Below are 25,347 nucleotides of genomic sequence, written 5' to 3'. Positions count from 1 at the left end.
CGATGTAAAATTGAATATCACTGTATTCCTTCAAACTGTTTTACTTCCCCAATGTCAAAAGTCCGTAGTAGTCTTAAGAACACTGTATATCATAAGCTCGGCTTTTTGCCGTCATCTTGCGTTGAGAAAAGAGCAGCTGTTGACTTAAGCAAAGAGTTCCTATTGGTCAAAATACCGGTGCTTTTGAAAAGCGAGCATCTGATTGGTTAGTTTCTCTGCAAGACGATTTGCCGTCTGTGTTGCAGATGGCGGAGCCGGACATCGGGCGCTTCTGTTAGCTATAATGCGTTTTTATTATTAAATGAAACAAATATTTAATGATCTGTTTTTCAGAGGCTTTTAGTGTATGTAATATTTTATTACTCATCGCGTGTATGTGAAATTTGACACCTATTTAAGTCGTTTGTTTTGTACAGTATTTATTATTGAGCCTTGAGCCCGGTTAGCATCTTTGTTGAAAGTTTAGGCCTACGGTACCACCGCTGGTCGATTTTAACAATAGCTGCGATAAGCTGCGCTTCTTTGCTTGTTTTGATTAATTCCCGGGATTGGGTTTCAAGCTGCAGAAGAAAAGATTATGGATGATACACAAGTTTTTGTATCTTTTAGCATGTAATACCCTTGCAAAGTTGACGGGCTTTTAATTTGACTGGAGCTGAAGACATTTTGCGAGCTGCATCATAAACAAATTAAGGATCACAAAGGAAGATGTCCAACGGCGCCGCAGGAAACGGGGGGCTGGCTTGGATGGTAAGTTAGTTCAGGATTAGACCTACGTTGAAACTTAGAATATTTTTCTGTTTTGTGTTTTTACGTTTAGAAGTTTTACTATAACCTAACGCTGGCTCAGTCTGAAGTGTAAATTGCGTTTAAATGTCCCAGGCAGTCCGAGGGGTTCTCCCACTGTACCCTCCCCGGCTTCTGTGTCCGTTTAAAGGGCTAACCTGGACCCTACAGGCCGAAGCCGAGTAACATTTAATACCATGGGTGTTTTGTTTTTTTTTGTTTTGTTTTTTTGCCGAGCTAACTACAAATGTAACCCAAGTGTAGTAGAGACAGTGAGGATAACATAAGAAGCTGAAGTTTGGATCCGATTCACCACCGGTATAAAAAGCTTTTTCACTGCCTTTTGGGATTTCTGGAATATTGTTTTTCTTCACATCAGTTCAAAATCTTAACCATTCTAAACTGATGTCAGATTCTTTCTGACATAGTTTGCCTTTTTTTATTAAAATACTTTTAGTTTTTGGCATTTAGGCCACTTTAGATGAGGTTTTGTCTGAAAATCCTAAACTGGGCCAGACTTTAGAGAGGACTAACTTGGGTGGTTGCATTAGTATTTTTTCCATTTTTTAAAGTTTTGCTTTAATGAACGCATGTTCATTAAAGCAAATGAACATGCGTTCATTTGCTTTAATGGTAGGGGTGAATACAGTTCACCCCTACCAGGTGAACTGTATTCATATTTTGGCATCTCTATGAAAGAAAACAATACTCAACTATTTCAAAATTATGAATTTCAAAATTCCATTTTTGGGGAACAACATTGAGCTACTCCTCAAGGGAAGTATTAAACCTACCATCCCTCTATTCATGTATAGAACTACCTATTAATGTATTGTGATTTGTTGTATTAGTAGAATAATTTTCACGTGGTGGATGGGGTACCAAAACCGGCTCCAACCCAACAAATACACTCAGCCTATCATCAGTGAAAGCCTTGATATTTTTGAAACCCAAAATAATTTTATAAACATTGATAGAAATCTTTACTGTAAGGAAAAAAATTGAGTTTATGGCAGTAAGAGGGTTGTGGGTTTGGGGTCTTTCTGCATGGAGTTTTCACATTCTCCTTGTGCATGCATGGATTCTCTCGGGGTACTCCTGCTTCCTGACTGAGATTAATTGGTGTCTCTAAATTGTTCTTAGGTATGCGTTTATGTGTGTGTGTGTGTTGGGGTGTGTGTTTATTGTTGTCTGCCCTGCGATGGACTAGAGACCTGTCCAGAGTGTCCCCTGCCTTCTGCCCAAGAACTTTAGTGGGGATCAGTGGGTATAGATAATGGATGGCTGGGTGGGGTCCAGGACTACTGTTAGCAAGTTACCCACCTTAAATGGGATCTAGCATGACAACTGTAATTTTGTGTATTTGTTAGTATTTTTATTAAAAACCTTTATCCAAGTCCTAGATTGCTCTACAATTAGGACATGAATCCTAAGATACTTTTTTTTTTCTGAAATTGAAACCTTTTTTTAAAGTCTAGAGAAATGTTAATTAAATTCTTTATAACAATCAGAATAATCCCATCCAATGTTTGAACACTGAAAGTTACTGCATGTTACAAGCTGAACTTTGTACCAGGTGGTTTTGCCAATAAAGGCATTAAAAATGGAACATTTTCTTCTTTTTATCCCCTGAAGATAATGTTTCCCAAATCACAAACTGTATTAAGATAGTTGTTTAACAAAAAAGACCAGTTCTGGTCAGTTCAGGTATTTTAGATTTTAATCTCAAACAAACCCCAAAATAATAAAGATTTCCTGATGGTAGTGAAGCTGCGCTTTACCCCAGTGCTGATTAGATCCTACCTTCAGTGTCTTCACCTGAAGGGTGAATTGTTGTTGATTTATTACAATTTAATTGTCACCAAATGTGCTATGATCTTTGCATTTAAGCAGTGTTTGAGTTGATGCTGTTGCTTTTAATCTCTGCAATACTTGAAGCCTCATGCAGCATCTCTACATCGGGGAAATCACTCTTAGGTTATTTTATTCTCCTCTTCATACGCATAAACAGCCTGTTTGTTGTGAAGAAAAATCATATTTTTTCAGACCATTTATCACAATCTAGAGAGTAATGCTTGAAAGAAAAAGGAAAAAAAAAAAAACATCAATCCATTGTCTATACCTGCTTACCTGTGAAGCGTCGCAGAACGTGGCTAGTGCCTTTCTCCAGCGCTCTTTGGACGAGAGGTGGGAGACACCATGGACAGGAACCCAGTCCACCAAACGGTAACACAGATACACACACAGTCACTGCTAAAGGCCATATTCAGTTCAGGAAATGAAATGTTGTCGTAACTCTGGTATCATCCAAGTATCTTGAAAGAATGATTGTAGATGGTGATGTTGTGGGCAGGAAAGATCTCCAGTAGCAGTCAGTTTTGTCACCAATCTGAAGAGGCCTTTGACTGAAGACTGTTGCTGATCGTCTCATTACCTTTGTGACATGCTAACAGCTCAACACCCAGGAAGCAGAGACAGTGTTCCACAGCAGCATGTCCTGGATGACTCCAGCTCTTTTGCTCTTGCTGCTCCTCTATAAATCTCTTCCTTGGTGTTTTGTTACACACCTGGGCAAACAGAAATAACCTCAGATGTTTTTTGTTTTTTTTGTTTTTTGGACTTTGGGAACAGGAGGAAGCAGGAGCACCAGGGGAGGACCCTGGTATGTCCAGAGAGAACAGGCAGACTCCATACAGAAGGAGTCTGTATGTAGGGTTACATACAGACTCCATACAGTTGATAGTTATCAAAGTTTATTTCTACCTTTATTCTCATTTGTTTGTCTGGTTTAGAAATATTTACAGTATTTAAATCATTTGTGTTCTGATAATGTCTTAAACAGGAGGCTGCTAATGGCAGAGGAGACATTGGAAAGATTGATGGAGGGAAGAAAGAGAAGGCTGGCTCCAAGCTGTCTGTGGAGCGAGTGTACCAGAAGAAGACTCCTCTGGAGCACATCCTCCTGCGTCCTGACACATACGTCGGCTCCCTGGAGCCCGTCACTCAGGTGAGCTGCTGATGCTCTGCTGTTTCACCGGCTGTCAGAGTGAAAAAGCCAGTGAAATTAGCACTTCTGATTGGTCCAGAGGCTGTCACTGCCTCTGGACCAATCAGGGCCCTCAGGACATTAAGATCAAAACAATGAAAAGGCCAGCAGCAAGCTATTCTTCTCCTGTCCTTTTTTCCCCCTCAGTGTTACAAATTCCCAAACTACCCCTCCCCCACACACAAACACACAAACACACACGCATACACACGCACACACACACACACACATACACACACACACACCATTTCAGAATATTTCTGACTTTTCAAGAGGGAAAATTTGTGTAATGTCTATTAAAGCAGTTTTTAAAAAGCCATCTACTGTATGATGGTGGCATAGAACAAATGAGCAAACAATGCTAAAGGTTCTGTGAAGGTTGGCTATTGTTAGTCTCTTAACACAGAGTCAGGTTCATTTGTCTGTTTTAGGTAGTAAAACCGGATTATGAGAAATTGTGTCAATTCACCTTAAACAGTTCCTTTCCATAGTTGCTGCATATGAACACAGTTGACTCTTTGAGTTAGATTTTTTTTTATTCATTTAACCTTTAAACTTTTTCAGCAAATGTGGGTGTTTGATGAAGATGTCGGAATGAACCAGAGGGAAATCACCTACGTTCCTGGACTCTACAAAATCTTTGATGAAATTCTTGGTAAGAGAATCTGAGTCTAGCGTTACCCTCTCTTATGTTTACCTGCCAGTTTTGATCTAATTTGTCATTTTAATTGCACAGCTCAACAACAGTGGGTTAAATGAAGCCTGTCGCAAAAAGCAATTAATCACATGACAAATTAAAATGAGCTGGAGAATTTCCATTCTTATGATTAATATTCTTTTGAAGATCATTTTTGTTTACAGGAATCACAATCCATTTTATTTAGGATTCAGGTTTGGTGTGGATTTTATTTTATTAATTGTTTTTAATTGGTGCATCTTATTTTGGATATTTAAAACATATTCCAGTTCCAGTGTTAAGTGTTCTTTACAAAATTAAACCTTATTTCTTTTTGAGGGGGTAAACTCTCATTATTAGGCCATTGTCAATATTTTACTTGAAAAAGTTGCCAAAACAACACTATTATTGTTTATAGCAATAATTAGTGGCACAATTTTCCAGTAAAATTTGTTATTGTGACAGGTGCAGGTGGACTTAATGTTATTGCCAGCAATTTAAACATTGTGTTCGTTTGTTGTTTTTTTTTATTGTTGAATATTAGTTTCACTGTGAAATGATCCCAGGTTTATGACTAGAACAGTGAGTCTTAGTATCATTTTCCCCACTCCTCAGAGGTGATTCAGTGTGAAAATCCCTTTGAAAAGTAGCTGCAGTTTTCCTTCCTGTGGATAAGTTCTAAAGTGTGACAGAGTGCTCAGGTACGGTTTTATTGCTGAGAATCACTGGTTTTATTTCAGCCATGAAAAACCTCAGCAGCTGTTGGAATCCTCACACAGCAGCTGGGCTAATTGAAAGTTTCAGGCTGAGTTCACAGAAACATTTGAGCTACACAGACGAGGAAGTGTCTCACACCGGACAGTTTACAGATGCAGAGGACAAACTACTCACATGGCTCTGCTGTGTATCTAATTAATTGAGGACACTGCAGTGACTTCTAACATTTGAATATTTTACAATATATTTTAAACACAGAGAATTTTATACATACAATAAATTACTGTTGCTGCTGTTATGTTTACAACTCAGGGGTCTTATTAAAAAATATTTTCCATAGTTGGCAGTTTTTTGTTTTTTTTAGTACAACTGAAAAATTTCAAGCCCGTCTCCATTTTGACTTTTGATCATACTTGATGCAGAAGCAGCTGGAAGATGTTAAAGCTGAAAACGAGAAACGTAAACCACCAAAATGGTGGTCTGAAAACGAAAGCAGTAAAACCTTAATTAAAATAATATGTGTTTTTTCTTCATTCATTGCTCTAATTATAGTTAGTTAGAATTGGTTCGGACTCAGACACAATGTCCATGGACTCGGTCCGGGTCGACTTCGAATTTTTAGGTTCGATCTAAACTCTAGCTCACATTTCTCCTCCAGTCGCTGTCCAGGAGGAATCTGTGAATAAAAGAACATCAGTGTGATTTCTGTTTTTAACAATGGTAAACATTTTCTACTATGAGCTTTGAACAGTCACTATGTTCTGACATAGACTAAATCCTCGTGAATTCATCACATTTGTTGACAACATATGTTGATAGCAAATGTAAACATTGTAAACATCACAGGCGCTGTGATGAGGTCATCTTCCTGTATATTGTCCGATTCATACAGGATTTACTTAAGCAATTTTGTGACAAGTTGTTCTGGAAAAGACCTAACAATGTTTGAGCTGGCCTCCACTACAAACATTGGTCTCTGTTTGGTTAAAGTGAATTCTTGCACGATTTGAATGCAAATATGAATGCTAAGCAGACCACAGGGCATTCTGGGTAAATACAACCAAAACAAACATGTGAGTCTAGCGCTAACAGGTGAAATGGCTCGTGTTTTTTTTATCAAATACAAAAGAGAAATCCTCCAACTGCTAAAATCTGACACCACTCCGTTTTTGTTTACATACTGTGAAGAAGGAAGTTGCGCTCAGTGTCTTCTTCATAGGTTTTCAAGTCATTTCCTTCAGTGGTTCTTGGTGCAGCGCCACCACAGGCAAGTGGGGAAACAGGTTTTTCAAGAAGTTAGATTGTTTTGACACAGCAGAGAGAAAGAGAACCACTTTACACTCTAAATGTTGTTTTCTTCCTCTGACAGTCAATGCGGCAGATAACAAACAAAGGGACAAGAACATGTCTACCATCAAGGTCAACATTGACCCGTGAGTATCTCCATTACTTTATTAACACAAGCGGCTTTGTATCAGTAAGGGGGCAGATCTGTTTGTTGAAGAAAAACTGCTGTGCCATCGGTCATCAGCTGTGCTCTCTGGTCAGTAGCTGTAAAAACTGTTGCTGCTGCTGCTGTGCCAGGTGTGTCCTCATCTGATTCTTGAGCTGCCTGAAGAATAATCTCATTAAACCTGCCTCATCCTGGGCTCTGCAGCTGATGTGCTTACACAGAGATGATGATAATGATGCTAGTGCTTCTTTTCTACTTTTCCAAGCCTGCATGGTGGATGTGAACACTTGGATCATATTTAAATTGTCTTTAATCTGGGAAAAAAAAGACCTTTTCATTTTATAGTAGTAATGTCTCCCTTTACCCAGAGACATTATAAAAACAAGTTATGAAAAGATCTGATCACTAGCTCTCATCTTTCCATATTTGTCCTGCAGCCACAAGCTGACTGTAGGGATGGATGCTGAAATGTTCTGGTTTTATATCTCTGTGTGCTGATTTTTTAGCTTCTATTTTAAAACAAAACACAGGAAGATGATCTGAAGGTGCAGCAGATGCATTTGTTTAAGAACACTCTTCTTGTTTTAATTAAAATACTTTAAAAATCTTGTGAACTATGAATTTGTTAGATCCTACCCTGGTCTCAATTTCCCCCTCCAGTCTGATTTTGGTTTTCCATGTAAGGATTTGACTGCAGTAGCATTTTAAATGTTTTCACAAATTGCTGAATGAATCTTAGAGCACTTTGTTTATGGTAGCAGTTCCAGGTTATTATTACTATTATTAAAAGTGAAAGCCTGCAGTGGATGATTGAGTGATTTTTTTTCCCATCTTCCCCAGTGAGTCCAACACCATCAGCATCTGGAACAACGGTAAAGGCATTCCTGTGGTGGAGCATAAGGATGAGAAGATGTATGTTCCAGCTCTTATTTTTGGCCACCTGCTCACCTCCAGTAACTATGATGATGATGAGAAGAAGGTCACAGGTAAAACATCAGTCAGTACAGGGATGGTCCAGTCAAAGCAATTCTTTCATTAGTCAGTTCATCCAAATCCATCAAGGTTCTCAACTTTGTATAAATACTAAATATAAGGCTGCAACTCACAACAGCGATTTAATCTATTAATTATTCTGATGATGAATTCATTAATGGCACACTGGAGATTTTTCATTTCAGCATTTTTTCTATTCAAAATTATAAATACATCATTTTGTTTTTCTTGCCTTACTGCATGTGTTACTAAGCTCAGCTGAGCCATGAAAGTTTAACTGGATCAATACTGACTGTTGGTCTGTGTCCAGGTGGAAGGAACGGCTACGGTGCTAAACTCTGCAACATCTTCAGTACCAAGTTCACAGTGGAAACTGCCTGCAAAGAGTACAGACACAGCTTCAAACAGGTGAGCTGGAGGGGAGAGAGCTCTGGCAATGTTAGCATCCAGAGGAGCGATGCCTTCACAGGCACACACACACATACACGCACACACACACACACCCACACACATACACACACACACCATCCCTCATGAAGGAAAAACAGTCCTTGAAAATGAGGGTTAATCATAATCTATGTAATTACTATGTTCTCCAATAACATCACAATCCTTTTCAGAAATCATGTAGAAGTAGTTGGTAGTAAGAAATGATTTAAATTTTGTTTCAAAAATGCAATAATTAGGTTCTTTAGGTAGTGAAGCCAATCAGAGAGCAGAGTGAGATTTGGAGCAGATCATCAAAACTTCTCTCCACAAACATTTGTTCACACAGTTTGGACTGGCAGTTTGTGGCCTTCAACCATCGTCACTTTGAAACAGTCTGACATGAATGATTTTTAAGCAGACTCTGGACTCCACCATTGCAGTGGATGGAGATGTTTATCCCCAGACCTCAGGCCCAGTCTGGACATAGGAGGGCCCGACCCGCTCAGGGTCAGAAGATGTAATCTCTAGTTTTTCCATGGGGCCGCATAAGAAATAGAAAATATTGTGGAGGTCCGGGCCAAAAGGCTGAACATGTCAGTGAATAATACAATCTAAAAATACCAATTTCTGATCTGGGTCAATTTTGCTCATTTTATCCTGCATACGTTTGAAAAGTCCGACATTTGTCCTGTGAGCTTTGGACAACCGTCTGTGGTAACACCTGCCAATTTGTCCCTTTTAAAGACGGCACAGCTGCCAGCTCCTTCATAACCTTATCCCATAGAGTAATATGAGTAGCTGGGCTGTGACACGGACATCACAGCTCTCGTCCAAAGCCACAGAGAAAAAGTCAAAACTTGGCACTTCAAGTTGTAGCTGTAGCTCCAGATTCCCAGCAATGTCCTCGATCCTCCTCGTCACAGACCGCCTGGACTTGCTCGAATGTAGGTTTTTTTAGGGCATATTAGCACTGCAGAGTCTACCAAGCACTTTTTCACAAACTCCCCCTCCGAGAATGGCTTACTGTTTTTGGCTATTTTGTGGGATATCACAAAGCTGGTCTTGGTTGCTGCATTTCTGGATGAATGGAAGGAGCTTGGTAAAAAAGCTTTGCTAGGTTTGCAGTTTAGCTAACAAAGATTCAGATTTTTGCCCTTTTTCGGCGTCAGTCAAGTTTTTATATTTCTCCCCGTGTTTCGTCTGGTAATGTCGATTCAGATTGTGTTCCTTAAACACAGCGATCTGGTCCCCACAAACTAAACACACAACTTTACCTCCAACTTCAGTAAATAAATACTTAGCCATTCAATTTTTGTTGAAAATTCTACATTCGAAATCTACCTTTCTTTTTTTTAGCCAGAGCTGACAGTGAGGGCTAAAATAGTCTTCTGATAACGTTCAATCATTTGCATGTCCTGCATGAATACGAAAAACAACAACCTCAGAATAAAAGCAGTGCAGCTTTAGTCCATGAATGAGGTGAAATTAGAAGGTGTGTTTATTTTGGAATTTCCAGTTAACTTTACACGGCAGTAAGAGTCAAGTAAGGATATGTGGTCTGGGCCGTACAATTCCCAGGTCTGTCATACGGGCCAGTCAGGGTCATCCAGCGGGCCGGATAATGCCCAGGTCTGATTTACAGGGTCTTGTCGGTTGTTTGCCTATGTAGTCCTTGAATACTTTCATAATAGTGAAGTAACTACTGTTTTTGTAGGCGTGTGAAATGCTGTCAGATTTAAGGTAAGACTGTTCTTGTCACAATTTGAAGGCAGCACAGCTGTGGGTGTCACAGGGTGTTTTCCTATCTATTTATGAGAAGTGGACAAACTGCACATTATAAATCTAGGGTGTGTAAGAATTGTGCACATTGATGTGTATGCAGGTTTAACATGTTGTGTGTCAAAGTTGTTTGCAGAAACAACAGGTGTGTTACAGTGTGTGTGACCCCTCTTCAGACATGGCAGAACAATATGACCAAGACATCTGACCCCAAGATCAAATTCTTCGACGGCGAAGACTTCACCTGTGTGACGTTCCAGCCAGATCTCGCCAAGTTCAAGATGGACAAGCTGGACAAAGATATCGTAGCCCTTCTCACCCGCAGAGCGTATGATGTAGCCGGCTCCTGCAAAGGAGTTAAAGTCTCACTGAATGGCAAGAAGCTACCTGTAAGTCTCTCTCAATGTATATTCCTCTCTAGATCTCTCTTTCACCACATCTATCCATCCAGTGATTTAATGGCACCTTTTTTTTTCTGCTTAGCTGATTATATGTATTCACAATCCGAGTAGTCCTTCCTTTCCATTTGTGAGAGCAGCAGACGTTTGATGATGTGCGCTCCATCTATCCTCTCGTTCGTTAAAGGTGAACGGTTTCCGCAGCTATGTGGATATGTACGTAAAGGACAAACTGGACGAGACGGGCGTTCCCCTGAAGGTGATCAATGAAACTGTGAATGAACGCTGGGAAGTTTGCCTCACCATGAGCGAGAAGGGCTTCCAGCAGATCAGCTTTGTGAACAGCATCGCCACAACAAAAGTATGGACATGTCAGACAGAAAAGTGGGAAAGTTAAGAAAAGATGGATTAACGCTGAGACTGTGTGTTTCAGGGCGGCAGACACATCGACTATGTAGTGGAGCAGATTGTGGCGAAGCTTATCGAAGTGGTGAAGAAGAAGAACAAGGCTGGAGTGTCAGTGAAACCATTCCAGGTGGCTCCACAGAGTACTTCAGAGATTGAAGATCTTTAAAATCGTCTTCCCAATTATTTTAAAGGCATATCATTGGGAAGATTTGCCTTTAAAACAGTTTAACCTGCGTTTTTATTTGGCTATCAGGTAAAGAACCACATCTGGGTTTTTGTGAACGCACTGATTGAGAATCCAACGTTCGACTCACAGACCAAAGAAAACATGACTCTGCAGACCAAGAACTTTGGCTCCAAGTGTCCTCTGTCTGACAAGTTCATACGAGCTGTAAGGATCATTTGACTTAAGTTTCAGTTCCACAGGCTTCTGATTCAAGTTTAGAGCTTGAAACGCCTTGCCTTTGTAACCCACAGGCCACCAACTGTGGGATCGTGGAGAGCATACTGAACTGGGTGAAGTTCAAAGCTCAGACACAGCTGAACAAGAAGTGTTCATCTGTGAAGTACAGCAAGATCAAAGGCATCCCCAAGCTGGATGACGCCAACGATGCAGGTGTGGTTTCTGGAACGATCCGCCGTCGTCTTTATCTGACCCAGCTGCATGGCTTCAAGTCCCACATCTTTCCTCTGAATTAATTCATGTCGGTGTGTGTTGTTTGTAGGTGGCAAACACTCCTCTGAATGTACTCTGATCCTCACTGAGGGGGACTCGGCCAAGTCGCTGGCCGTGTCCGGTCTGGGAGTCATCGGTCGGGACCGTTACGGAGTGTTCCCACTGAGAGGCAAGATCCTGAACGTTCGAGAAGCGACTCACAAACAGGTGGGGGGCCCCGTGGGGACGCCTGCAGAATAAAACCCAGAGCGAATCATGTTCAGTGACCAACAAGCTGGGAAAGGCCTGGTGAATTGTTTGGTAAAATGTTCAAAATCATTGGGAAAGTATCACCTTTAAAAAACATCCTAAAAAGGAAAATACAATAGAAATTTAAGGGTAAATAAAACAGCCATACCAAAGTAAAATCATATGTTTTCACAGAAGGCGTCCAGCTGATTTGGAACATAAAAAAGACATCAAAGACAGAACGACGCCTAGGTTGACTGTGTGATACACAGCACATTGGATCATAATTGATACATTGGGAATAACAACAAAGTCTGACCAAGGTTATCCAAGAGCTGCTAGCATTAAAACAGTCGGGATTCCTCCTGGTGTTGGCCTGAGCTGCTTTTCTTTATTTAGCATAAAGCAGGTATAGTAGAAAACTGAGATAAATAAGTCAAAGATTTTTACTGTCAGGACTTCTTAGAATTTTGACGAAGTTTCAAGCCTTTTTCTGAATAGCAAAATAATGTACTTTTCTGACCTGCTATGTGATTTATTGTTACCTTTTTTTTTAGCTGTTCAAGCCTATTTTATGCTTCATAAACACCAATAATCAAACTAGCATCCCATCAGTAAATTCCTCAGTGACCAGTGGTAGTATTAACATTATTTCTGGACATGTAGTAAATAGTTAAGGTATTGATTTCGAACATTGTCTGCTGGTAGTAGGGAGCTGTATCGTTTATCATTTAATATGAACAGCACTTATCATATGAGTGTTAATTTGTTTGTTTCAACAAATTTTGATTCATGTAAAAAATAAAAAACACAGTTATCAGAAATATTATTTTTGCTATTTTTGTACTTTGTTCCAGAAGAGCGTCAATAAACATCAGTAAAATTAAAACCAAGATTAAGTGTAGCTTCTGTAAAGAGGCATAGTGCACCTTAGTGACATAGATAACATTTCTTTAAGTGAGGGCTGTCCTGAAGAAGCCTGTCTCAAATGAAAAGGTTTCTCAATATTATTGTTTGTGGCTCTATGAATGCTGTCATGCAGTTACCTAAAAATGAAGTAATAAAATAGAACAAAATAGAACAACAAAGAAACCATCTTGAACCTTACGTGTAAAAAAAAAAAAAATTGAATAGATAAAAATGCTGTAGTATTTGGAATGACATTTTTTTTCTGTTTACCAGATAATGGAAAATGCAGAGATAAACAACATCATCAAAATCGTTGGGTTGCAGTACAAGAAGAGCTACGATGACCCAGAGTCTCTGAGGACTCTGCGCTACGGCAGGATCATGATCATGACTGACCAGGTGATTTTCCTCTGGACCTTACTGCTGCTGAAAGGCTAACACCAGCTCTGCAAATCATAACATGTTGTCTTCTGATAGGACCAAGATGGCTCCCACATCAAGGGTCTACTCATTAACTTCTTCCACCACAACTGGCCCTCCTTGCTGAAGCACACATTCCTGGAGCAGTTTATCACTCCTATAGTGAAAGTAAGATGTTTATGGATGTCATGGTGATCTTCAGAGCATGTTAGCAGGTCATGCAGGTGACTGAAGGCTTTCTGCTCTGCAGGCGACCAAAAACAAACAGGAGCTGGCCTTCTACAGCCTCCCAGAGTTTGAAGAGTGGAAGAAACAAACAGAGAATTTTAAAACCTGGCATATAAAGTACTACAAAGGTTTGTTACCTTTAATTCAGTGCCCAAGCAAACAATTTAGTTTGATTGCGTTTTAATTTCATAATCCAACCCGTGTTTCAGGTTTGGGAACAAGTACAAGCAAAGAGGCAAAGGAATACTTTGCAGACATGGAGAGGCATCGAATCACCTTCAGATACAACGGTGCTGAGGACGACGCTGCCATCACCCTGGTAAGTTTAACCTGACCATCTACTGCTGCTGCTGTGCAAAGAATAACCAGACTGTCAAAAACTAGGGAGGCATTGACCCACTTTTCACTTCCATTACTGGTACAGATATCTGAGGTCTAGAATTGGTCGATACAGAAAAACAGCTGAATTGACTTAAAACTCTACTCCTAAATCCACTGACTGAACAAACTAAAGTTGCTGTTTTTACATGTTTGACAAGCTTGTGAATCTACTGCTGGATTTAATTATGCTGTACTGCAGAGTTTTCAAATCAATATGCAAGTCTGAGTTGACGTAAAACATTTCCTTTTTTTAAATACAGACTTAAACATACTAACTTACAAATGTTTTTAATAACTCTACACCAGTACAACACACTTCAATCAACCAGTCGCTTCACAAGCTTGGTCAAATTTCTAAAAACAGAAACTTTAGTTTGTTCAGTCGATGTAATTGGTTGTATAACAGCCAATGGAAAATGAATAACAAAGAAACAGAAACTGATTAAATTAATAGGGGAACTACTGTGGTCAAACATGTAAAAATAAACTGCAACAAACCTTCTTTCAAATGGTTCAGAAAATCCAATTAGTAATTCTAAATCTGCTATAAGATAGATAATAAAGCATGACATCACAGTTGGTTTGTGATGAAAAATCAGACAGAGTTCAGCAGTTATAGAGCTCTGAACCTTTGCATTCCAAATAACAGGAGGGGGCGTCCTCCTCTGATCCAAACCACCTGGCTTTTAAAGCATTGACTCCTACCAGGACTAATTAAGGGGTGGAGACAACAGTTACATTTCCAGGTAGAAGAAAAAAAAACCATTTGTGCTAAACAATATTTCTAGACAAATATTTACAGAATTACAACTAACAATTTTATAACAAAACAAAAACAAGCTGGGCCCAAACTAAATCCAAAAAACATCTCCCCTCCTTCTCAAACAATGGACCTTCCCAGTGAGGTGGATTGAAACACCAGGTCCTTGTCAGCGCTGCTCATGGGTGCGCTTCCATGGCAACACATGACCTCAAAAAGAAGAGAGGATGATTAAAACAAAATATTAAATAAAACAAGAATATAGGAAGCACAAAAAACAACATCTGTTAGGGAGGAGGTAAATCCCTCACAATCACCCAGAGCATAAAGCGTAGAATTAGACTGAATAGATCTGCCCTCATTGACCAGGCGTATTGTCACTGACACCTGATCTAGAATGTTTGTCACTATCTGGATCGATCCAGATGTTGATATCAGATGGGTGAATCTCTAGTTAAAATCCAACAGGTGTTGTTGGTGAGAGCTGCTAACCTGTGTGTGACTGTGTGTCCAGGCCTTCAGTAAGAAGAAGACAGACGACAGGAAGGAGTGGCTGACCAACTTCATGGAGGACAGACGGCAGAGGAGGATGCACGGCCTGCCGGAGGTTGGCATCGTCATTCAGCTGCTCTGAGCTACACACACTCAGACACAGTATTAAAAACCAAAAACAAACTGGCCGTAACAATAATTCTCTTTTTCAGCAATACCTTTATGGAACTCAGGCCAAACATCTGTCGTACAATGACTTCATCAACAAGGAGCTGATTCTGTTCTCCAACTCAGACAACGAGCGGTCCATCCCATCACTGGTCGACGGTTCGTCAGCGCTCTGCCTCTGAGCTTTAACACGATGTTAGGATCATGTGTGATGATCTGGACGTGTGTGTTGTTTTAGGCTTGAAACCGGGTCAGAGGAAGGTTCTGTTCACTTGTTTGAAGAGGAATGACAAGAGAGAAGTGAAGGTGGCCCAGCTGGCTGGTTCTGTGGCTGAGATGTCTGCCTACCATCATGGAGAGGTAGAGGCAACTCATGGAATAAGCAAGGTTATGTTGTGAAGCGTAATCCCGCTTCACAGAGAACTTCAGTGTTTTGATTGGGATTTCAAGGCATAACAATGAAGTGGAAATATGGTGAGCAGAGTGGGAGAACTGTCCTCCATGTTTCTGATGCTGCATACTTCTCTTACCTTACATCTTCTTTAACATTTTTCGCCCTTAACTACAAGAGTTTTGGAGATTACGACTCTTACCTTAGCTGTGCATCACTGCAGCTCTGGACTCTTCCTATTCACGGAAACATGAGCAGGAGTCAGGAGCCATGACTAGCCTGTAGTCTGTAGTTGTGCTCAGTAAGTCAGCTTCTACTTCCTGTCTGCCTTGCAGCAAGCTCTCATGATGACCATCGTGAACTTAGCCCAGAACTTTGTGGGCAGCAACAACGTGAACATCCTGCAGCCTCTGGGTCAGTTTGGTACTCGCATCAATGGAGGCAAAGATGCTGCCAGCCCCCGTTACATCTTCACCATGCTCAGGTAAGGCAGACACCGTAGAATAATGGATTCATTACAGTAATTCTGATCTTTTTTATGTCCTCTTTGTTTATTAAAAGATCCATCACAAACAGTTACCTGGTTGTGATTTATGATATAACATACTGTAAATATTCCATTATAGCAGAATGATCGCCTGGAATGCAGGATTTATTGGTTACAATGTTTCAAAAATTACATCAGTAATATGTTCTGTCTGTACTAGATAAGAGAGGGTTGGATGTGTTGATTTCACAGGTGTGAAATCAATAGATGCAGTATTACATCCATGTAATATTAATATAATATTCCATTATTTCTTAATGTGGAGCAGTCCTAGTGCATGTATCTTTGTTTAGTCACAGCCTTCATACTGAAGCTGGCTGGATTTATTACATTAGCAATATTTTAGTCACTATGTATTTTATTGAACTATATTATTAAATGAGTTTTGAGTTTTCTCCACATCCAGAAAGAGACTAGACATGTTCCTGCTCTTCCTGGTGTCCTAATCATCTTTTCTCCCTCCAGCCCCCTGGCCAAGCTGTTGTTCCCAGCGGTGGATTTCAATCTGCTCAAGTTCCTGTATGATGACAACCAGAAGGTGGAGCCAGAGTGGTACATTCCCATCATCCCCCTGGTGCTGGTGAACGGAGCAGAGGGCATCGGGACAGGCTGGGCCTGCAAGATCCCAAACTACGACCCCAGGGAGATCGTTAACAACATCAACAGAATGCTCAACCACCAGGACCCTTTACCCATGGTAAAACTAAACAACACAACAGACAGAAAGAAACAGCTTTTATTGTTTTTTTGTTTGTTTTTTTAAGAGAAACCACTGGACTTTGTCCAATGAAACTTCAATGTGACCCATTTAATGACATCACAAGCTAATAACCAACACTCCAGAAGATATCTTAGGATCTCCAGGATCTCCAAGTCCAGTAGTCTTGGGATGTTCTTATTTTAAATGTCAGTAGTAATGTGGAAATTGTTAATATGGTTCTTGAAAGTACCAATTATTATTTATGTATTTTATTTTTTGTTGCATATTTTCCTCAAGATATTTGTATTTTTTCTGAAACAAATGTAAGCAAAATGCTCTGGGAAAAAAACAGGTAGCTACAGTGTATCCTAGGTAACAGGCAACATATTGTCAGTTATTTTTTTCGTGCTACTAGGTTTGCACCAATCGATCACTGATCAGTGATCAGTGATCGACTGATTCTTAGATGTGAAGCCGATCTTATCTACACTGCAGAGTTCTGTGAATCAGCTCTGCTGTGAGAGAGGGCTGACTGACTGACCCCCCCAGCAGGTAACAGGTTAACAACAGTCATCCACTGTTATCAACTTATTGGCACTTCACACCCCTCTGAGACTGTCAGTTATGAAAAAGATGGTTTTGACCAAAATCAGTATCAGCAGGTGAGACGTTTTAAAAATCAGTGCTCGGTTAGAAAACTCTGTTCGCTACAGCTCTAGAAAAAAGACCATTTCTTCATCAGCTGTTCCCTGACTAATACTTTTATGTGCTTGTTGTGTTGTGAACCCAGCTTCCCAGTTACAAAAACTTCAAAGGGCTGATCCATGAACTGGGCCACAACCAGTACCTGGTCAGTGGAGAAGTGTCTGTCATCGACAAAAACACCATCGAGATCACAGAGCTTCCCGTCCGGACCTGGACTCAGGTACAACCAGGCTTCCGTCGGCTCATGTTCCTGAACCAGGAAGTGTTTTTGTACCTGTGTGTCATTTGATGGGTGGGTAGCAGAGTGACTAGCCTTGAATGGTGGCTGCTGTGTGTTTCGTTGGTGGTGTGTGATTTGCGTGTTCCTGCCAGTGACTGTGACCCGTCTATGATGCATTCAGGCCTATAAGGAGTCTGTGCTGGAGCCCATGCTGCAGGGGACAGACAAGACTCCAGCTCTAATCTCTGACTACAAGGAGTATCACACAGACTCCACGGTGAAGTTTGTAGTGCGCATGTCTGAGGAGAAGCTGGCCCAGGCCGAGACCGTCGGCCTCCACAAGGTCTTCAAGCTGCAGTCCAGCCTCACCTGTAACTCCATGGTAACCACAGCATCCCTGCTTTTCACAGACAGTTTCCTGCTTTCTGATCCAGATGTCTCACAGTGCCCAACACTGTAATAATGTTGGTACTTCCAGGTGCTGTTTGACCACATGGGCTGTCTAAAGAGGTATGATTCTGTACAAGACATCCTCAAGGAGTTCTTTGAGCTCCGTCTGCACTACTACAAACTGAGGAAGGACTGGTTGCTAGGCAGCCTGGGGGCCGAGGCCTCCAAACTTTCCAACCAGGCTCGCTTTGTGCTAGAGAAAATCGAAGGGAAAATCTCCATTGGTGAGCTATGGACTGTTGACTCGGTTAGAGCTCAGCTTTCTGAAAGGAGCTGATTCCATTTCTTTTCTTTCCTCAACAGAAAATAAATCCAAGCGTGAACTCATCCGAATGTTGGTGCAGAAAGGTTACGAGTCAGATCCCGTTGCTGCTTGGTCCAAAGCTCAAGAGAAGGTACAGCAGAGCTGTAGAGTGACCTGTTACTCTAGAGAGCTAGTAAACCAGATATTGGGTGAGATTGAGGCTCTAGGTGATGGAATGCTGGACTTCTCTGATAGGCTCAGGAAGAAGACGCTCCTGATGGGAATGAGAGCGACAGCTCAGTGGATTCCAGCTCCACTTCAGGTCCCAACTTCAACTACATTCTCAACATGCCTCTGTGGTGCCTGACTAAGGAGAAGGTGGATGAGCTGCTCAAGCAGAGGGACCACAAGGTACTACTCCTCTTGCTCCTCCTCCTCGTTTTCCTCTGTCAGCTAATCTGTGTTCCTTCATCAAATTAGTTATGACGTTATGGTTTTAATAGTTCTGTAGTTTTTTCTTAGTTTTAAACTTATTTAGTTTTGACATCGTTTTCAATTCAGTTTTCTTTTCATTAGCTCTTAACCATTTGTTTGCTAGTTTAGTTCAGATTTCACTTATTTCGGTTATAGCTTTTTGAAATGTCAGTTACATACCAGGGGAAAGACTGAAACAAAAATAAAGAAATCACAAACCATCACAACTTTTAAGACATGTGCAGGTTTCCCCCAGAAAACTTACTCACCCCGGTGGTCTACTGGTGGTCCACCGTGTTTTTGTATTAAAAGATGTTAACTAGACAGGAAAAGTAAAAATATTACTGGATAATTATATTTTACAGGAAGACATCGCCAGTGAAACGATATTTAAACACACAACCTAAAACAACAAATCAAAAAACACAATTAAAATGAATATTAATTATTTGCACTTTTGTTTAATCCAAATGAAGTCAGGGTGGTTCACAGACCACAGATACATCAATGTAACATTTGTTTATTGAGATGATCAATGTTACTACATCATTTAAGAGATTTTAAATTGTTTAACATTTATATGTAATATTTTAAGGAGCTGGCAAGTTTACTTTGTAAAAGTTCAAAGAATAATATTCATAGTTTAATGTTTTGTTTCCATAGCAACAGTTTGATGCTGTGAGTTTAATCTTTGAGTTTGAGCTCCATTTGCTTTATAAACATACCTTTTAGGAATAAATCTGCTCCACCAGTGAACAGAGACGCTTGCAACCCGACATAAAAAAAAATAATAAAAAATTGTGTTTTTTTAATTATTATTATTTTCCTAAAATCATAAACAAGAAAGGCTTAGCCTACAGAAAACCCAACAGCAGCAAAACTCTTTAGTGAGTTTTTAATGAGGATTTTCCCCTTTAATAAAGTCCCTCATATTTGATCTCGCTCTTATTTAAATATTTATATTCACAATAATCCCAAATTGGACTCTGACTCTTTCTCCCAACATCTGTTGACGTGATACTAGGTGTGGCTGGACCAACAGCAACATGGTTTACTTGATTTACATACTGCCATCTGCTGGCAGAATGTGGGACAGCAAGATAAAAAACTAGCAGAAACTAGACTTATTTCTGGTAGTAAGAAATGTTTTTCTTTTAGTTCTAGTTTTTGTTAGTTGTTAGTCATTGACTGTAAATGCCTTTTGTTAGATCTATTTGGTTTCAAAAAGAAATCTTCTTCTCTGACTGCTTAGCTGATCAGAGTTTGGGTGTGTTGTGTGTGTCTGTGCAGAGAAGTGAACTGAATGACCTGCAGAGGAAAAACTCTGAGGATCTATGGAAGGAGGACTTGGCCGTCTTCATCGAAGAGCTCGATGTAAGTTTTGTCTTCTGACCTTTTTCTCTAATTCTTAAACACAAACGTTTAAATCCGTGGCTTTGTTGATTTTCATTGGGTATCAGTAATCTGTTTTTATCTCTGGTGTTTCTTTAGCTGATTTAGCTTCTGACCAGCAGGGGGAGCACTGACTCAATAAGTTTCACATGCCTGTTAGAAGCTAAATAACACTGGTTTAGAGCCGCAAGTATTACATAATCTTTTGTGAAAAGACAACTTAAATAGTTGTAATAAATATCTATGATAATTTTTAAAGAACCACCATTTTTATTTCTGCTTTTAAAACCCTGTGGCATTTTAAAATGCCACAGTGGATGAACTGTAACTTGTCTCTTGTGATAATAAAGTTTTTATTTTCTGTTTTTCCCTGGGCAGAATGTTGAGAGCCAGGAGAGAGAGGAGCAGAATGCAGGACGGGCCATCAAGCTGGTGAAGGGCAAAGTGGGGAAGCCCAAAGTGAAGAAGATGAACCTGGAGGAGACGCTGCCCTCCCCGTTCGGCCGCAGGGTGGACCCGCCTTCTCAGCCAATCAAGTCTGATGCTGCCAAGAAGCTGATCAAGAAGAAGAAGGTAATGACGCTGGTGTTGTTTGTGGACATGCAGACGTAAAAACATCTGCCGTCCAGGATGGTCACAAGTTGTTTGGTTGTCAGAGTGACTTGGATGCAACTGTGAAGTTGGAGTTTGATGATGACGGTGACGGAGGAACTGGGGAGAACTCTGTAGCCAAACCCAAAGCTCCACGAGTCAAGAAGGAGAAGAAGGAGCCAGGTCAGTACTAGAGCGCCACATGGTGGGGAACTCCCCGTCTGCAGGAAACGCTCTGACTCTCCTTCCTGTTTCCTGTTGCTCAGGAGCTCCCAGAGTGAGGAAGCCTCCAACTCCCAAAGGAGCTTCAGCTAAGAAGGTGAAGAAGAGAAACCCCTGGTCTGATGATGAGTCCAAGTCAGACAGCGAGCTGGAGGACAACGAACCCATCATTCCCAGAGAGACCAAGTCTCAGAGGGCCACAGGTAAACAGCAGCAGGCTGCAGGAACAGGCTAACCAACCAACAGAGAGCTGCACCTGAACATATTCACTGTGCACCTTCTGCTTCAAAATGTAGAACTATTGCATAAAATCTCAATAAAACAGTAATAGTAGCCGGTTAGCTTAAAGTAGCTTAAATTGGAATTACAAAAATACATTCATTCAATAGAAACAGCACTTTTGAAAATAGTTCATGAATAAGCCTGAATAAGATGTTTATGTCTCCGATTAATATATCTCATGTTAGTCTTTGAATCCGTTGCAGCCATAATTTTTAGGATTTACTGTGTAAACAGACTCATTGACTTTATTTAATTTCTTTTTAATTGAAACACCTCAATTGTAAACTCGTGTTTTTCATTATTAGCAGAATATTGAAAATGTTTTCAGAACTGCAATATACTTTATTGTTCTCTAACAGGAAATTTATTTGTTTAAAAGCTACTCACATCCATAATTTATATTGGCTAATATAAATGTAACAGTTAGTAATAAAAAAAAGTGATAACACAAGTGTGAAATTATAAGTAATATAAATATGATCTAAATATAAAAAATAACATAAATAACATTTTATGAAGCTAAGATGCTGTTCAGTAATAAAGAATAAAAATAACAAGAACAGCAACTGCAGGCAATCAGAAAAAACAGACAATAAAAGCAATTTCATAAAGATGATTTTTGAGTAGGGATAAATAAATTAAGAACAAATATGTACATGGAAATATGAATTTGTAAACTTCAACATAAAGACAGTCAGAGTTGGCCGTTGCAAAGTCTGATGGCTCCAGGGAGGAATGATCTCCTGTGGCTCTCATGTTACTGTGATGCATTATGGTATATTGAGTCTCTGGCTGAAAGGTTTCCTCTATCCGGCAGCACATCATGCATCTTTTGTTTTTCACACATTTCTAACAGACCGTCCATCATGTGACAGCTGGACGGTCACATGGTGTGTGTCCTCAGTGTGTTTTAGCTCCAAAGCTTCCACCGCTTGTGTATTCTGACATAGTAACAGTTGAGAGCTCCTGTGTTGTACTTCCAGTCAACATCGGCCAACTTTGTTATCATGACTGGCAGCATTTGATCTTAATTCCCAGTGAGCACTTTGCTTTCAAACTGCCACCGGCCAAAAAAGAACCCATTAGCTTATGTCGGCTCCAGCTGTCTGATGCAACCCGAATGCAACTGAAATAAAAAGAGCGCAACCACTGGAATCCATGGCAACTGTAATATTCTTTGACATGGACTCTGCTTTCATCCTCCAGCTTCCAAGCCAAAATACACATTTGACTTCTCCGAGGAGGAGGCGGACGAGGAGGAGAACGGAGACGACGACGTGGCCTCGTCCCCGGTGAGGTCAGTCAGAGACGACTTCGGCTTCTCAGACACCAAGGACCGCGACAGCGACCAAAACGAAGAGGAGGAGGAGGAGAACAACGAAGACTCCTTCTCTTCACCCATAAAGAAGCCCATGTAAGATTTAGAAGTCAGCTGCTGACGGTTGACTCTTTCCTGTCCTGGTAAATCCTGCCAGCTAACCGTTTCTCTTCCTGTCAAGGCCCGCACCTGCAGCCAAGAAGAAGGAGAAACCTAGCATCTTCTCCTCCAAGTCAGCCTTCTCTGATAAGAGCAATGACAGTGGTGAGTTCCAGCCAATGAGCAGCCTATCAGTCAATTGGTTAAATTAAAATCCCAAAAACAAGGAAGATGAGGTGGTTTTTCAGCCGTATTGAAACAGAACTGCAGTGGAAACACTTTATTCACTTCACACAAGTCACATGATCAACAGCTGGATGTTACTACTGGTGGAAACAACAAAGATGAAGACAGAAAGTAGTATTAGGATGATGGTTTGTTTTTGTTTTTTCATAGTGTGCAGCTGGCTCCACCAGAGCTCTCACAGTATTACAGTTCATACAAAGTTCCAACATGTTGAGTCCATAATTCTATAAAATCATCAACTACATTTTTCCCAAAATGCAGCACACGTAGCCGCTCCCAAGTAGGCGGGGCTTGTTGCTCCAACGTACTGGCGTCTCCTCTGATTGGCTGATAAAAGATGAGCACTAGCACCATGGCTGAATTAAGAACATATCCTATGTGACTGTTTACATCTGCCAGTGCCGTGGTTATTAATGACAAGTTACATTGAAAACCACGTCATTCACGTTGGATTTTAATTTCGTTTCTTATTTAATGTAAACACAACAAATGCAGGCTTGTGTTTTTTCGACATTCGCAGAATGTAGACAAAGATTTGTGCACATTTGAGATGGAAGTGCAGCTACTGCTGCATGTTTGCTGACGTGTTGGGTCCTGTTTGTTCTGCAGACGGCTCCAGGTCGGACAGCAACAATGACACCGGCCCAAAGTTCTCCACCTACTCCAGCAGCTCAGCGTTTGACAAAGCTTCGCCAGCAAAGAAAGGTAACATCTAAGAAGCATCCAGCAGAGGGCGCTGTAGCATTGTGTGCTGTGTGTGACGTTTTATTTTTGTGTCCAGCTTCACCTAAGAAGCCCTCTGATGCTCCCAAAGCTAAGAAACCAGCAGCACCTAAAGTAAAGAAACCAGATAAATCCATCTGGGACTCTGACTCTGATACCGGAGACACCAGCACCAAGAAGCCAGCACCAGCTCTTAAAGGTACTGGGTGTTTACGTTACTGTGGGCTGAAAACGTCACATTGTTGACGGTGAGGTCTGGTCACCATCTGGTGTGATTGCAGGTAAAGTTCGAGGGAAGAAGAGGAAGGGCTCTGGGTCTGAAGACGAGTACAGTCCGATGAAAAAAACTCCAAAACCTGTGGGCAAAGTGAGTTTATGACATCACACGGCTACACTCACTGTCTGGTTGATGTCTCTAGATGCTGCTTCAGTATTTTTGCGTAATGTTCTTTCTTCACGATGCGTCTGGTTTGTTCCTCCTGCAGCAGAACAGGAAAGCTCTCTGGTCTGTTCCTCTACATGAAGCCATTGTAACCACATCTAAAACTCCAACAAACTGATGTCTTTCTGTGCTTACTTAGTGTCTGTCACTTTATTACTCTTTATGGTTCCTGCTGGAAATCCAAAAATGCTGCCAAACAACCTGGGGGCCCAGTTTCTGGCCACAGGGAGCAGAAACATTGGGATGTTTTCACATCACCATATCTGGGTCCACTCTTTGTAATTATGGAGAGTTTTGGAAGTGGTGCCTTGAAATAAATCTAGATATTCTGAATTAACCTATTAGAGGCTTCCAAAGCCATGGCATCATCATCTGGGCTCTATCAAGCAGTGTATAGTCATAAGTTTTAATATATATAAACTTATGACTTTGAAGAATCTAAAAACGTCTGTTTAAAAATTCTCTCATCAGCTAACAGTCCGATTCAGTGTTGGCCAGTAAAATATTGATGATATGTAAATATCTGCTTTCAGCTGTAAAATAACTAAAAACTCCTGCATAATTCAGGTTTAAAACACAGTTTGGATATCAATGCACAGCTTTACATTACAGACATAATAACCAACAGATGGACAGAATATCACCTTTAAGATACTGAAGTTTCTTCAATTTGGCACTTCTATAAAACTGCAAGAGGTTTCCAAATCTGTTTAAATGCAACAGATAGTTTCTTTATTGCTTTTGTCAGTTATGTCAGTTTCTAAAGGACAAGACAACCTTCTCTGAATAGCTTGTTGTGCTGCAGTTTTTTTAAAGTCCCAATGTTTTCATTGTGCAGAAGCCTCAGAAACCTCCGTCCGACGATGAGGATGAAGACGACGACGAAGACAACAGCCTGAGCGCCGCTAAGGGCCCGTCCCGCGAGCGGCCGGGCCGGGCCAGGAAGGACATCAAGTATTACCACGACTCTGAAAACGAGGAAGACGACGACGACATGTTTGATTAAAGTCCATCCTGATCCACCCTGCTTGTTTGGAAGGTTCCTCCTCCTGTGTTCCCTCAGACTTTTGTACATTTCCTGTTTTATTTTTTCATTAATGGTGGCGTTAAATGATTTTTAATGTGTCGGTGTTTTACACTTTTTATTAATATACATATACAGGTTTGTTTTTTTACGCTCATTGAAATGTTCCGTATTCGTCTGAAGCAGCTTTTAGGGATTTAGAGCGCTGTTCTTTAGCACATTTTAACTGTCAAGATACTATGTAACTTTTTGAACATGAAGTTGAAAGTAAAGAATAAAATGCTCACAGTTCTGGTCCTTCTCTTCTCTGACTTTTGACTCTGGTAAACA

General features: G+C 40.6%; 1 protein-coding gene across 3 annotated transcripts; it reads left to right on the top strand.

Annotated features, from left to right (window-relative positions):
* Positions 1 to 24: 24 nt before the first annotated feature.
* Positions 25 to 25,305, top strand: top2b (DNA topoisomerase II beta). 3 transcript variants are annotated; one of them, XM_044137769.1, is made up of 37 exons: positions 25 to 750; positions 2,925 to 3,012; positions 3,629 to 3,793; positions 4,397 to 4,487; positions 6,595 to 6,658; positions 7,519 to 7,664; positions 7,982 to 8,079; positions 10,056 to 10,268; positions 10,465 to 10,638; positions 10,711 to 10,812; positions 10,939 to 11,076; positions 11,163 to 11,301; positions 11,411 to 11,568; positions 12,772 to 12,897; positions 12,976 to 13,086; positions 13,169 to 13,274; positions 13,356 to 13,465; positions 14,802 to 14,894; positions 14,992 to 15,106; positions 15,186 to 15,307; positions 15,674 to 15,822; positions 16,351 to 16,582; positions 17,376 to 17,510; positions 17,692 to 17,892; positions 17,989 to 18,184; positions 18,264 to 18,355; positions 18,460 to 18,615; positions 19,969 to 20,052; positions 20,449 to 20,643; positions 20,727 to 20,844; positions 20,928 to 21,086; positions 22,372 to 22,579; positions 22,665 to 22,747; positions 23,438 to 23,533; positions 23,610 to 23,750; positions 23,833 to 23,918; positions 24,832 to 25,305. In XM_044137769.1, exons 2-37 carry the CDS (start codon positions 2,986 to 2,988, stop codon positions 24,997 to 24,999), a joined length of 4,797 nt encoding a protein of 1,598 aa, XP_043993704.1. In that variant the 5' UTR covers positions 25 to 750; positions 2,925 to 2,985; the 3' UTR covers positions 25,000 to 25,305. The 3 variants fall into 3 exon arrangements, with proteins under 3 accessions (XP_043993704.1, XP_043993703.1, XP_043993706.1); XM_044137768.1 differs by lacking the exon at positions 2,925 to 3,012; XM_044137771.1 differs by lacking the exons at positions 25 to 750; positions 2,925 to 3,012; positions 3,629 to 3,793; ... (1 more) ...; positions 6,595 to 6,658; positions 7,519 to 7,664 and adding an exon at positions 9,815 to 9,840 and having other exon boundaries at positions 7,987 to 8,079.
* The last annotated feature ends 42 nt before the right edge of the window (positions 25,306 to 25,347 follow it).

Source organism: Gambusia affinis, linkage group LG14, assembly GCF_019740435.1.
Source record: "Gambusia affinis linkage group LG14, SWU_Gaff_1.0, whole genome shotgun sequence".
NCBI classification, from domain to species: Eukaryota; Metazoa; Chordata; class Actinopteri; order Cyprinodontiformes; family Poeciliidae; genus Gambusia; species Gambusia affinis.
Note: the sequence above shows the minus strand (reverse complement) of the source record. Positions and strands in the feature narration are given on the sequence as shown.

Excerpts from the sequence above, each read along its gene's own strand:
- top2b (XM_044137768.1), top strand. The coding sequence starts at position 709 with ATGTCCAACGGCGCCGCAGGAAACGGGGGGCTGGCTTGGATG. Across the intron at positions 10,813-10,938 it reads TGTCAGTGAAACCATTCCAG|GTAAAGAACCACATCTGGGT; the intron begins GTGGCTCCACAG and ends TTTGGCTATCAG. Across the intron at positions 13,087-13,168 it reads TTATCACTCCTATAGTGAAA|GCGACCAAAAACAAACAGGA; the intron begins GTAAGATGTTTA and ends TCTGCTCTGCAG.